At 36.0% G+C, this 14,332-nt stretch overlaps 1 protein-coding gene across 3 annotated transcripts in view; it reads left to right on the forward strand.

The window, feature by feature from the left end:
• kalrnb (kalirin RhoGEF kinase b) overlaps positions 1-11,943 on the forward strand; it is a 141,524-nt gene extending 129,581 nt beyond the window's left edge. For all 3 annotated transcript variants that reach the window (XM_073852685.1, XM_073852686.1, XM_073852687.1), the window contains 5 exons: positions 54-131; positions 1,867-2,052; positions 2,131-2,302; positions 2,398-2,564; positions 10,573-11,943. In XM_073852685.1, coding sequence (XP_073708786.1) covers positions 54-131; positions 1,867-2,052; positions 2,131-2,302; positions 2,398-2,564; positions 10,573-10,791 — 822 coding nt within the window. In that variant the 3' untranslated portion in view covers positions 10,792-11,943. The remainder of the gene's footprint in view (positions 1-53; positions 132-1,866; positions 2,053-2,130; positions 2,303-2,397; positions 2,565-10,572) is intronic.
• The last annotated feature ends 2,389 nt before the right edge of the window (positions 11,944-14,332 follow it).

Raw genomic sequence — 14,332 nt, forward strand, 5'->3', positions numbered from 1 at the left:
TGTAGTCTCCTGTTATGTATTGACATTGCTGGTCTGTAATTTCTGTCTTGCAGAAAGCAGTTGAGCTGATGTCCCTGGTGCCCAAACAATGTAACGACATGATGAATCTTGGACGATTGCAGGGCTACGAGGTAAACTCATGTCTCACAGAGAACAGAAACACCTCGTGAAATTAGAGTTTGACTCTGAAGTAAACAAACCACAAATTGTTATTTAATGTAACTGTAATTATTACAACTGCAAATGTAGTCACAAAGGTGAGTTATTTGGTTGACTGCCAGAAGCAGTACATGCCGATGTAAAATTACACTGGCAGTTATAATTTCTCAAAGCAACATGACACAATAATAATAGAGTTCTGTCATTATGCTAACGCACAGGTTTATACTGAAAGTGTAGCAACAACTTGAATCTGTCTAAACGGGAATGTTCACTATTAACGGACCAATCAGCTGTGAGCTTTGAGGCTAGACTTGAGCAACAGTAACATATAAGCATTTCAGAGGAAATAAAGACTGTTTTAGAAATTAAGCAAAATAGTTTTACTCAAATTCAACTCAACTGACTTTAAACTATTGTACAAGATGCTAATGAAGTTCCAAGTAGTTGAGGTATATCGAGGGAATTTCCTTAAAAAAACTGCACAAACTGTGTCCAAAAAGAAGAACTGCTACCTAAAGATGACATAAAGGTCACAATGTATGGAAGCTATGCTATGGAATAAGAAAATAAAGGTTTTTGATACAAAGTACAGCAAAAACAGTAAAATTATGAAACATTTTTACTATTTAAAATAACTGTTTTTATTTGAATATATTTTAAAATGTCATTTATTCCTGTGATCAAAGCTAAATTTTCAGCATCATTACTCCAGTCTTCAGTGTCACATGATCCTTCAGAAATCATTCTTATATGCTGATTTGCTGTTTAAGAAACATTTTTATTATTATTATCAATATTTAAAACAGTTGAGTACAGTTTTTTTTTTTTTTTTTCATTTTTTAAATGTATTTAATTTATTTTAAATTATTTTTAGCAGCAATTTCGAATATTAGAACGATTTTTGAAGGATCGTGTGACTGGAGTGATGATGCTGAAAATTCAGCTTTGAAATAGAGAATAAATTAAATTTTTAAATATATTGAAATAAATTTTTTTTTTTTTTTTATATAGTACAAATATTTTAAAATTTTACTGTTTTTACTATACTTTGGATCAAATAATTGCAGGCTTGGTGAGAAAAAGAGACCTCTTTAAAAAAACATTAACAAGTTTACTGTTTAAAAACTGTTTAAAAACTTTTGCAATGTTTTTTCTCACAATCCTGAGTTTAAGTCTCAATTGTGAGAAAGAAAGTCAGAATTGCCAGATGTTAACTCCTATTGCGGGTTTATAAGATATGAACTTAATATATAGCAATTACATTTTATTCCGCAGCAGAAAAAAGTAGATATAAACTCACAAAAAATAGTACAAATTGTGAGATATAAACTTGTAAACTATATAAAATTTCAAAATTGCGAGGTGTATACTTGCAATTACGAGTTTAGCATTTTTTATTTTATGATATAACTCATAAATACTAGAAAAAGTTTAAACTGTGAGATAAAAAGTTGCAATTACCCTTTTTTATATTTTTTTATTTTGTAATGGAAACCAGCTTTGTTAACACAGACACACAGGCCATGTACACACTGCATTCTGCAGTCGAATCTGCTTCTAAAAAATTCAAGCAGCTTGTCTGAGATGCAGTGCTGGAAAATCCCAGAAACAGAAGTACATAACCTTGACTTTCTTGAAATATCAGGTGATAAAATGTACAGTGTGTATCATTGCTTTGATGATTGCTTATGTTTCTTTGCACAGGGGAAGTTGACAGCTCAGGGAAAGTTATTGCAGCAGGACACGTTCTTCGTGACAGAGCAGGACTCTGGCGTCCTGTCCCGCAGTAAAGAGCGCAGAGTGTTCCTCTTCGAACAGATCGTCATCTTCAGCGAGCTGCTTCGGAAAGGCTCGTCAACACCAGGGTACCAGTTTAAAAAGAGCATCAAGGTACATTCAGCACAAATTGATTTAAAAAAAAAAAGTCATTTTAGGGTTATGTAACTTTTTGTGTGTTGACCTGTGCAGGTGAGCTACCTGAGCATGGAGGACAATGTGGAGAGCGACCCCTGTAAGTTTGTGCTGTCATGTCGTGGCTCATCTGAACGACTGACGCTACAGGCTGCAAACATTGACATCAAGAAAGAGTGGGTCCAAAGCATCCGAGAACTGCTAGACATGCAGATCAACTTTCTTACAGGTGAGCACAGGTGGTGATTTTTGAACAAACAGATCTCAATTACATTTTATTTCATTTCTATTTCTGGAATCATTCATAACCTGCTCTTTCAACAGCTCTCCAGAATCCACAGGAGTACCAGAAGAAAGAGAGTGGAGGTTCTTTGAGCAGACAGCTATCTAATAGCAGCCGTTCCTCATCCTCTATTCCCTCCACCCCACTCAAACCAAACACCGCCCCCAATGGAAGCCCCGCTCACAAGCCTAATAAACATGTAGAGGAGGTGAGCATGATTCAAAATATTACATACAGTTGAAGTCAAAAGTTTACATACACCTTGCAGAATCTGCAAAATGCTAATTATTTGACCAAAATAAGAGGGATCATACAAAATGCATGTTATTTTTTATTTAGTACTGACCTGAATAAGATAATTCATATAAAAGATGTTGACATATTTTTGTTGCATACAAAATAATAGTTGAATTTATAAAAATTACCCTGTTCAAAAGTTTACATACACTTGATTCTTACAGTTTTTCTCAATTGCTTAAACACATTTCTTGAAATTATGCCTCTTATTTGCGAAACTCTAAACACAAATCCACAACTCCTAACTCAATTCCCCAAACTTCCTATATTGAGGTCAAAATGAAGCTCTCCACTCAAAACAACTCAATCTTGCTGAAAAACCAAACTTTGCTCTCAGACATGACACACAAATCCTCAAAAAAACTCACACTACAACACAGTTTTACACACTGATGAGATAAATTCAAAACAATACTACTAAAACAATAAAAAAAAACTTTTCACATGATGAACACAACAAATGTATGTATTTGCAAGTGTTTTATTTCTTACTTTACAGTAATGTACTGTAGAGTACAGAACAAAACAGCAAACAACAACAAAATAATTATTCTGCCCAACATCCTGTGTTTGGTCTGGAACAGGCCAAAGAACCTCTTCAGCATCACAGGCTAAATTAGCCCTGGCCAGGCAGCAGGGGTCAAATCCTCTTGCATGCCTAATCCAACCCTGGCACCCATCAACTAAAATATATGAGACTGCTTGTCTTCTTTCCCTTGCCCTTCCTGTCTCTTCCATGTTGTCGTTGTCGTCATCATCCTTCTCCTTCTTCTCCTCCTCTTCCTCTTTCACCTCCTCCTCTTCCTCTTCAAAATTACACATTACTATAGGTGGGATATTGATTGAAAAAGACTGAATAGGATTCAAAGTTACACTTGTACTAGTGGTCTGACAAAAAAAAAAAAAATGCATTACAACGTCATTGTGAAACAGAAAAGAAAAGGAAATATGGGCACAAAGGTGAAAATAAAAATGAGAAAGCCCACTGTCAGAATTTGTAACTCTGCGTTGTCCTCTGTCTATATATGCTTTCCAATTGAAGGTTCATGAAATGTACCTTTGAGCTTTTTCAGAGAACTGCTTTATCATTGGTTGATCTATATTATTCTTCATTAGTGAAAGTCAAGATTCACTTGAATAATTCATGGCAAATTTACAAAAAGTCTAATAGAAATGTGTAGAATATATGATTGACAGTTTATGACAACTAGATCAAAAATTTTGCATTTACAGTAGGTAATGACTTATACGATGAGCTAATGACTTGATGTTTTGAGGGGTAAGACTTTTGCAGAGAGAAATATATAATACATTTTGAGCAACATGACAATAGCAACTGATAATGTAGGAAACCGCAGACAAATGTATATAATCAGTTGTATGAATGTGCCAAAGCAATCACAACTTGATCAGAAGAAAGAGACGCTTTTTATGATGTGCACAAGAGACTAGATGATGTGGATGTTGAACAAGTAGTTTTGGCAATTTCATTTCTGATCTGAGAAATGCACCAAAGTGACTGAGAAACACTGTAAGCTGACTTTGGCTCTTTTATCTCCATTGAAGATTCTGATTAGTGTGTGCTAAATTTTGACTCCTAGTGTTTCCAGTTGGGTAATTGTGTGCTAATTGAGCTCAAACTTCGCAGACTTGAGGGAACAATATTGAATGCTTGTGCTTTCTAAATGACCACATGGTGTAAGCACTGAGAAATGTAGGGATTTGTGTGTAGAGTTTTGCAGTAACAGTTCACCAAATATAACTCATGTGTCAAAGCAGGGAATAGTGTTTAATGTTTAGGGAAATGGGTGTGCTTTTTGAGAAATGGCGTTATAGTTTTGAAATTTTAGTTCAAAAGACTGGTTATAGTGTTTTAGCAATTGAGAAAAACTGTAATACTGTGTTCTTACCTGAATAATCCACAGCTGTCTATTTTTTGTTTAGTGATAATTGTCCAGGAGTCCCTTGTTTGTCCTGAACAGTTGAACAGAAGATTCAAACGCTCACTGATGCTCCAGAAGGAAAAACCATGCATTAAGAGCCAGGGGTGAAAACTTTTGAACAGAATGGAGATGTGTACGTTTTTCTTATTTTGCCTAAATATCCTATTTTTTCATTTAGTACTGCCCTTCAAAGGCTACAGAATATACTTACAGTACATGTTTCGTAGAAAAAAAGAAGTTACATTTACCCTGATCTTCAAATTCCAAAAGTTTGACCCAAAGTTTTTCCTTCTGGAGTGTTTAGTTAGCGTCCCTCAGGTGTCCTCAGTGTGAAAAGATTGATCTCAAAATCACAGTTATTGTTGGAAAGGGTTCACACACAAAAATGCTGGAAAACCAAAGAATTTGTGGGACCCGAAGGATTTTTCTAAAGAACAGCAGGCAGTTTAACTGTTCAGGACAAACAAGGGACTCATGAACAGCTTTTACTAAACAAAAAAGCACAGCTGTGGATCAATCTGGTAAGAACACAGTATTAAGAATCAAGGGAATGTAAACTTTTGAACTGGGTCAACTATTATTTTCTCTTGTGGACTATATGTAAATATCTGAAATATCTTATTCAGGTCAGTACTAAATAAAAAACAACATGCATTTTGTACGATCCCTCTGATTTTGGTCAAATAATTTACATTTTGCATATTCTCAAGGTGTATGTAAACTTTTGACTTCAACTGTAAATCTTACATCAATTAAAGGAATAGTTCACCCAAAAATTAAAATGATGTCATTCATTACTCAACCTCATGTCGTTCCAAACCCATAAAACCTTTGTTAATCTTAAAAACACAAATTAAGATATTTTTGATGAAATCCGAAAGCTTTCTGACTAAAGGTAAAGTAAGGACATTGTTAAAATAGTCCATGTGACATCAGTGGTTCAGCCATAATGTTAAGCTATGAGAATATTTTGTGAAAGAAACTTAAGAAAAACTTAATATAACAATTTCTTCGACATGCGTTCACAAGAGTAACACAAGGCATGTTACTGACCTCAAACGTTTGAATGGTAGTGTATCTGCCTTAATATATTTTTAAGGGGGCTCATCATATTTCGGGGGCTTTAGCCTCAAAAAGCTTAAAAGCCCTGCCCCTGACCATCTTTCTCACCACTTTCACACTTAACTTTGACGTCAAACTGACGTCCACACCAAAAGCTCTAGAGTGAAAACACCCTCATCAGCCTGTGTGACAGGAGACCAATTATTTCAATAGCATTCTGTGCTTAAACAGGATAGAGTAATCTAACTAAATCAATTAGTTATCCAGACCATTTTAATTAGCGTCTCATCCAGGCCAGCTAGATGTAATTAAACGTAATTAGTTCACACTACGCTAGTCGCTGCGGTCTGTGCATGCGTCTTCTCGCTGAACTGGATGTGTCCGTGCTGCAGTGCTGTGAAGTTCCACTCTAATTGTCTTTAAGGGGAGGAGAGGTGCCTGCTAGTTATTCTTAGTGGGGGGAATGGCCTAGTTTTTCAGCTCTGCCCATGTTCTGTACCTGTTTCTCCTCTCTACAGGGTCTCTTTCTTCTGTTCTGCTCTCGCTTTTCTGTCTTTCTTGTTCTCTTTCTTCTCACTGCAGTCTCTCTCTCTCTCTGGTGAGCGTGTATCTTGGCCTTGGCACACCCTGCTTTTTTCTGTGTCCCTAATAAATCACACTGTCACTGAATACCAGACTGAAGGAGCTGCTTGCTACTTTTTATTTTTAAATGTCTAAGCTTTTCACCCAGCTATTTATTCCTCATGCCAGGTCAAGGTTGACCCAGGCAGAGACAGTGAGGAACAGACTTTTGTCTGTGTGAAGCATTGTCCTGATTTATCTGAAGTGTTTGACCATATGATTAAGTCTTAAGTAGCACGGATATATTTGTAGCAATAGCCAACAATATATTGTATGGGTCAAAATTATCGATTTTTCTTTTATGGCAAAAATCATTAGGATATTAAGTAAAGAGTAAATGTTTCATGAAGATATTTGGTAAATTTCCTACTGTAAATTTATAAAAACTTAATTTGATTAGTAATATGCATTGCTAAGAACTTAATTTGGACAACTTTAAACGCAATTTTAATTTTTTAGTTTTTTTTGTTTGTTTTTGGACCCTCAGGTTTTCAAATAGTTGTATCTCTGCCAAATATTGTCCTATCCTAATAAAACCATACAGCAAAAAAAAGGAAATTAACGCTTATGACTGGTTTTGTGTTCCAAGGTCACATATGTTGAAGTCAATATGCCAAAAGTTTGGAAACACCCTAGAAAAGTGGGGTTTTGGACAGTATTGGTATGAATCCTTTTTAATTTGTGATGATTTTGCACTGATAAAGGACAACACAAACTACAAAAACATATTTTATTACATAGAAACATTTTTCCATTCATCAAAATATCCACCATTAGCAGCTATTACAGCTCTGCATAATCTGGGCATCCGAGCTGTCAGTTGATATATGTGACCCTGGACCACAAAACCAGTCATAAGGTTAAATTTTACAAAACTGAGATATATACATCATATGAAAGCTCAATAAATAAGCTTTCTATTGATGTATAGTTTGTAAGGATAGGACAATATTTGGCCGAGATACATCTATTTGAAAATCTGGAATATAAGGGTGCAAAAAAATCAAAATACTGAGAAAATCACCTTTAAAGTTGTCCAAATTAAGTTCTTAACAATGCATATTACTAATCAAAAATTACATTTTGATAGGTTTACTGAAGGAATTTTACAAAAAATCTTAATGTAACCTGATCTTTACTTAATTTCCTATTGATTTTTGAAATAAAAGAAAAATCAATAATTTTGACCCATACAATGTATTTTTGGCTATTGCTACAAATATACCCCAGCGACTTAAGACTGGTTTTGTGGTCCAGGGTCACATATTACTCCAAGCCTCCTGAAGGATTGCCCAAAGATGATTCACACTGTGCTGATATCGTCCAAAACCACTTTGCCAGAGGTGTTTCCAACCTTTTGGAGGGCAGTGTATATCATTTGTAAGGTTGGACATTGGCACAAGTTTCACAATTTGATTTTGATTCACAAGCTTGCAATTCAATTCGATGGACATAAGGCAGTTTTTTTTGATAAGTGAGTTCACCCAAAAATAAAAATTACATATTAACTTACTTATCCTAAAGCTATCCTAGATGTATATGACTTTCTTCTTTCAGATGAATACAATCTGAGTTATATTAAAAAATGTCCTGGCTCTTCCAAGCTTTATAATGGCAGTGAATGGCTGTTGAAGTCCAATAAAGTGCATCCTTCCATCATAAAAAAGTGCTCCACATGGCTCCAGGGGTTAATAAAAGACCTTCCAAAGTGAGTCGATGCGTTTGTGTAAGAAAAACATCCATATTTAAAATTTTATAAACCATAATCTGTAGCTTCCACTAAATGATGTGTGCGTCCACAAGAGAGTGGATGTAGGCGGATGCGGTGATGAATACGGAAGTGACGAACACAGAAGTGAAGAACATGGAAGTGACAAACGCGGAAGCAAAACAAAACACCGGTCATTAATTAGTACAAAACAAGGATTTGTCCAAAAAAAAAAAAAACTACAAAAAAGTCGGAGAATATAATCCAAAACTGTTAACGGACATGGATCAAGTGCACGGTTTATAAAGTTTTAAATATGGATCTTTTTCTTACACAAATGCATCGATTCACTTCGGAAGGCCTTTATTAATGCCCTGGAGCCATGTGGAGTATTTTTTATGATGGTTAGATTCACTTTATTGGACTTCAAAATCTCAACACCCATTCACTGCCATTATAAATCTTGACAGAGCTTTAGAACAGAGGATATTTTTAATATTAAGAAGAAGTTATATACACTTATGATGGCATAAGGGTGAGTAAATCATGGGGTAACTTTCACCTTTGGTTGAACTATCCTTTTAAACTGAGGCAATGAACGGTTCTTGTGTGCTTTAGCGCCACCACCTGAATTGAGGCAGTGACAGCAATGTGTCAAACCACATTAAAGTGCGATAAACTATATTTATTGTTTGAATTCCATAATAAAATTGACAGAATATAAAAGCTGAGACTTTGTTTCGTATCAACAGTAATAAAGCAATAAAGCTTATTGTGATTTATTGGATGGGAGGAAGTTTTATTCATGCATCAACTAAAAACAGCGTAGACATAAGATCGATTCTTGGGATATAATAATGGTATCAAAATGAGAATGGATTCAAATCGATATTTTCAACCCAGCTCAATTAATTTGTACAGTCAAACCTGAAATTATTCATATCCCTGGCAAATTCTGACTTAAAGTTACTTTTATTCAACCAGCAAGTTTTTTTTGTTTTTGTTTTTTTTTGACTGGAAATGACACAGGCTTCTCCCAAAAGATAATAAGACGATGTACAAGAGGCATCATTGTGAAAAAAAATATTACTCATCTTTTATTTACATTTGAACAAAAAGTAGCATGTCCAAAATTATTCATACCCTTCTCAATAATCAATAGAAAAGCCTTTATTGGCTATTACAGCAATCAAACGCTTCCTATAATTTCTGACCAGCATTTTGCACGTCTCCACTGGTATTTTTGCTCATTCATCTTTAGCGATGAGCTCCAACTCTTTCAGGTTGGAGGGTCTCCTTGCCATCACCCTGATCTTGAGCTCCCTCCACAGATTCTCAGTTGGATTTAAGTCAGGACTCTGGCTGGGCCACTGCAAAACATTAATGTTTTTGTCTGCTAACAATTTCTTCACCACTTTTGCTGTGTGTTTTGGGTCGTTTTCATCCTGAAATGTCCACTTGTGCCCAAGGCCAAGTTTCTCCGCAGACTGCCTGATGTTGTTGGTGAGAATTTTTATGTATTGCTCCTTTTTCATGGTGCCGTTTACCGTAATTAGGATTAGGTTTCCTGGTCCACCGGCTAAAAAAACCCCCCAAAACATTAGGTTTCCACCACGATGTTTGACAGTGGGGATGCTGTTCTTAGGGTTGAAGGCTTCTCCTTTTTTACACCAAATGAAGGCTACATCATTGTGGCCAAACAATTCAATTTTTGTTTCATCTGACCATAAAACAGAAGACCAGAAGTCTTCTTCTTTGTCCAGATGAGCATTTGCAAAGGCCAAGAGAAGTGGTGTCCTCCTTGGTCTGTGTCCATGGAACCCAGTGGTGTGCAGTGTCCGTTGGACTGTCTGCCTTGAGATGTTGCCACCAGCAGAGCCCAGATTCATCAGGATGGCCTTGGTGGTGATCCTTAGATTCTTTTTTACCTCTCTCACTATCCTCCTGGCCAGCACAGGTGTCACTTTTGGCTTCCGACCACATCCTCTGAGATTTTTCACAGTGCGGAACGTCTTGTAGTTTTAATAATACTTTGCACTTTAGCCACTGGACCTTAAAAGCATTTAGATATGGTCTTATAGCCCTTTCCTGAGCAGCCACAATGCGCAGCCGCAGGTCCTCAGTGAGCTCCTTTGTCTTAGCCATGACTGTCCACAAACCAACAGCAGAGAGCTTCTGTTTTTTTACCTGTTGAGTTGATTAAAACAGCTGTTCCCAATGAATCAGGGTAATTAGGATGCTTTAGAACAACTTGGACTATTTGGAACGGTATAGAACTTTGGATTTTTCCACAGACTGTGACAGTTTGCAAAGGATATGAATAATTTTGGAAATGACACTTTTTGTTTAAATGTAAATAAAAGTTGAGAAATACTTTTTCCCACAATGATGCCTCTTGTACATCGTCTTATTATCTTTTGGGAGAAGCCTGTGTCATTTCCGGTCAAAATAAAACTTGCAGGTTGAATAAAAGTAACTTTAAGTCAGAATTTGTCAGGGGTATGAATAATTTCAGGCTTGACTGTATGTTCTTGTTTAGAATATTTATTCTCATGTTTTGGATTGTTTCATTTTTGTGTTTCCAGGAGCTGGACGAGGGGGAGTGTAACGGTCTGTCATCGGTGCTAGTAACGCAGGATTACAATGCCGTGAAGGAGGACGAGATCTGTGTGGTGGTTGGTGAAAAGGTACAGATCCTGGCGTCCAATCAGCAGAACATGTGCCTGGTTTATCGACCTGCAAACAGCCAATCACCTGCTGCAGAGGGCTGGGTACCGGGTCACGTGCTATCCTCGACCCGGTAAAGCCACGCCCCCCTCAACACCTCGGAATAAAACCACTAGTCACAATCACCCTTCAGTTTCACCAGCCTACTCTGGGAAAGCATGCCAAGACATGCCACTCAACCACCTGCTAAGCTACTGTTGGTCAGTCAGAACAGGAAATCCCGCCCCGTTCCCCTACCGCCGTACAGTTGAGGACAAAAGATGCACGCTGCGAAAAATGGTGCGATATCACCTGCCATAGTCGATATGGGCAAAAAAAACTATCTATAGAAAAAAAAAGAAAAGGAAGTTGCAGAAAATATATTATATTGCTAATAATTTAAAAAAAGATTGTGTTGTATAGAGAGGAAACTGAGGTGAATTTGTCAGTGAATTACGTGTGGATGTGTATGGATGTTACCTTCGTCGTCCTTTCTCATCAACATGCTCCATTACGCGCAAGGGACTGTTTTTAAATGGGGCTCTACCTTTTTTCCCTGTCTGTCTATGCCAAGTCATTTGCACACTGTGTATATTTTCTTTTACTGAGATTTTATTTTTGCAAAGTTTTTTTTCCCCTAAGTGTCTTATTTTTACAGCTATTAGGCCGTGGCACATTTATTATTTTCTTTCAGTTCTGTCAACCAGTTCAGTGTTCTGTACAAAGTATTCTGCACTTTTCCAACAAATAGTATCGCAATGACGGCAAGTTGTGCAATATCACAATCGTCACAATGCTCATAACTGTACTTGTAACTAAAGATTTAAATGTATTATTCTGTATCATTTTAAATTTGTACATAATATTTTTGACATTGCCATAGTAGATACACAGCGGAGGAAAACGGTCCCTCTATTCCTGTCAGGCTCAAGATTAAAAAAAAAAAAAAAAAAAAACGTAAACTAAACCCCTGGTAGTCTGCACTGCCTCCAAAACCCAACCCTCTGATTTTTACATTCGACATCATCAGATTTAGTATGTAATAAGTTATCATCTGAATCATATCAGAACAGATGTTTACTCAAATTAGTCGATTAAAAATGGATGTTGTTGATTTCTGAAGAGTAGTCTCTGCTGTCAGCGTTCAGATCTCAGATATACGTGTAAATAAACGTTAAAAAAAAATTCTAGCAGGTATTTCACTTGTTAAACTCTGGAATGTTGTTCATAATAAAGCTGACAATTTTTCATCTTGGACATTATGCGTTTTGTATCATTTGAACTTCTATTATTCTATTATATTATTGCCTGCATATATACAGTTTTTACAGAGCTGTTGTGCTTAAAATATGTGACCCTCGACCACAAAAGCAGTCATAAATAACATGCATTTATTTGTAGCAATAGCCAACAATACAGTGTATGGGTCAAAATTATTGATTTTTCATTATGCCAAAAATCATTAGGATATTAAGTAAAGATCATGTTCCATGAAGATATTTTGTAAATTTCCTACTGTAAATATGCAAACTTAATTTTTGAACTTTTTAACTTTAAAGGCTTTTCTCAATATTTAGATTTTTTTGCACCCTCATATTCCAGATTTGCATTTGATATTACCTGCATACACAGTTATTACAGAGCTGTTGTGCTTAAAATATGTGACCCTGGACCACAAAACCAGTCATAAGTAGCATGGGTATATTTGTAGCAATAGCCAACAATACATTGTATGGGTCAGAATAATCAGTATTTCTTTTATGCCAAAAATGATTAGGATATTAAGTAAAGATAATGTTCAGTGAAAATATTTTGTAAATGTTCTACCATAAACTTAATTTTTGATTAGTAATATGCATTGCTAAGAACTTCATTTGGACAACTTTAAAAGCGATTTTCAATATTTTAATTTTTTGCAACCTCAGATTTCAGATTTTCAAATAGTTGTATCTTAACCAAACATTGTCTTATCCTAATGAAAAGCGTATTTATTAAGCTTTCAGATGATGTTTAAATCTCAATTTCACAAAATTGTCTCTTATGACTGGGTTTGTGGTCCAGGGTCACATATGAATATAACATTTTAGTCTTTTTTTTTTAACAATAGTATTAATAAGACAGTGCTTTAATGCAGACAACATCAATACAAACTGTCTTAATATTACATTGGTTATTGTATGTGCATGTTACAGTGAACATAACAGTAAGTACTCCCAAAGAAAAGCTAATTGTTACTTACGTTATTTGTGTACTTACATGTGAACATTACTGTCATCTACATCCTGCTCTTGGTCCCAGTGATGCATGGTAACAACCACAATAAGGGGGAAATTGATTACCGTGTAGGATTTATGGATTTAGCTGTTTGATAAAATGTACTATAACTTGATATGAAGATTGGAATCAGCAGCACAATATATTATAGCCCCTTTCACACAGTAATACCAGTAAATTACCGTGAAATTACCAGAACGACTTTACCAGTAAAAACAAAAATGCGCTGTTTACACAGGCAACGAAGTTCCGTCTTTTTACAGGTTATGCACCATTCACAAGTGTTTCAAAATATTGGTTAATTTCGGTGACAGAAATTACCTCTTAACAATATTGCGCCTCCTGGTGTGTTTGTGTACATGGAGGGGTATACGTGGTCAGTGATTTTGTGGAAATTTTCTTTTTTCTGTCAAATATTTACATTCATGCAGCGCTATTCTTCCAGTAGGAGTGGGCGCAGCCATTTGTACATTTTTGGGTTTGGCTTCCGGACTCATTGGCGTCCAGCTCGTTTGCTGTTTGATATTGCAAATTGGTGTCTTACCATGTTATTGTAATGTATTATCTTAATTATGAGATCACTGGTTTGTAGTGCAAACAGTTTTAGCGTTTACTGCATGTTGTTATTCTTCTCCTTATTTCCGGTGTTGTGCCCAATTCTGACCCCCGCCAGATTACTACCCCCCTAGTATTGGTAGGTTTAGGGTTAGGTGTGGGGGAGGGGTTAGGATTAGGGGTGGGGTTAGGATTAGGCAATCAGGTAGCGCTTTCAACGAGAGGGGGTCATAATTTGGCAGGGGTCGAAAAAAGGCACAACACCGGCTAATGAATCGGAAATCTCACCCTTTACTTCCATGTTAAAAACAAAAAGACCACTTCAAACCTATTAACACACAGCACTATACCAGTTATTTACCAGTAAAGACTGCATGTGTGAAAGGGGCTATTAATAAAAGCAATTTTATTTCACATATTTTATTTCTTATTGTTCATACTATTCTCATCATCTCATTGGACACTTTCGCTGAGTTATAAAATGAATGGAGTGAAAATAATGCATTCATTTCTACAATGGTAGGCTATTAATAACTGAAAACCTTTCCTTTGGTGTGATGCTGCTGCATCCAAACCACTAGATAGCAGTTCAAGTCCAAGATGACTGCCATATTGGCCAGTGCAACTACAGAGAATCTAGATCCAAACCTGGTAAGATTGTCCTTTGAAATAAAAAGAAATATATTTCTTTTTTGCATTGTGAGTTAATAATTCATGCATCAGAGAGTTAAATACAAGAAAAAACTATGAAATATTTACCCTTACCACAACAAAAAAACAAAGGGATGTCTATTATTTATCCAAGGCTGG

This window comes from Garra rufa, chromosome 12 (assembly GCF_049309525.1).
Source record: "Garra rufa chromosome 12, GarRuf1.0, whole genome shotgun sequence".
In the NCBI taxonomy this organism is placed as follows: domain Eukaryota; kingdom Metazoa; phylum Chordata; class Actinopteri; order Cypriniformes; family Cyprinidae; genus Garra; species Garra rufa.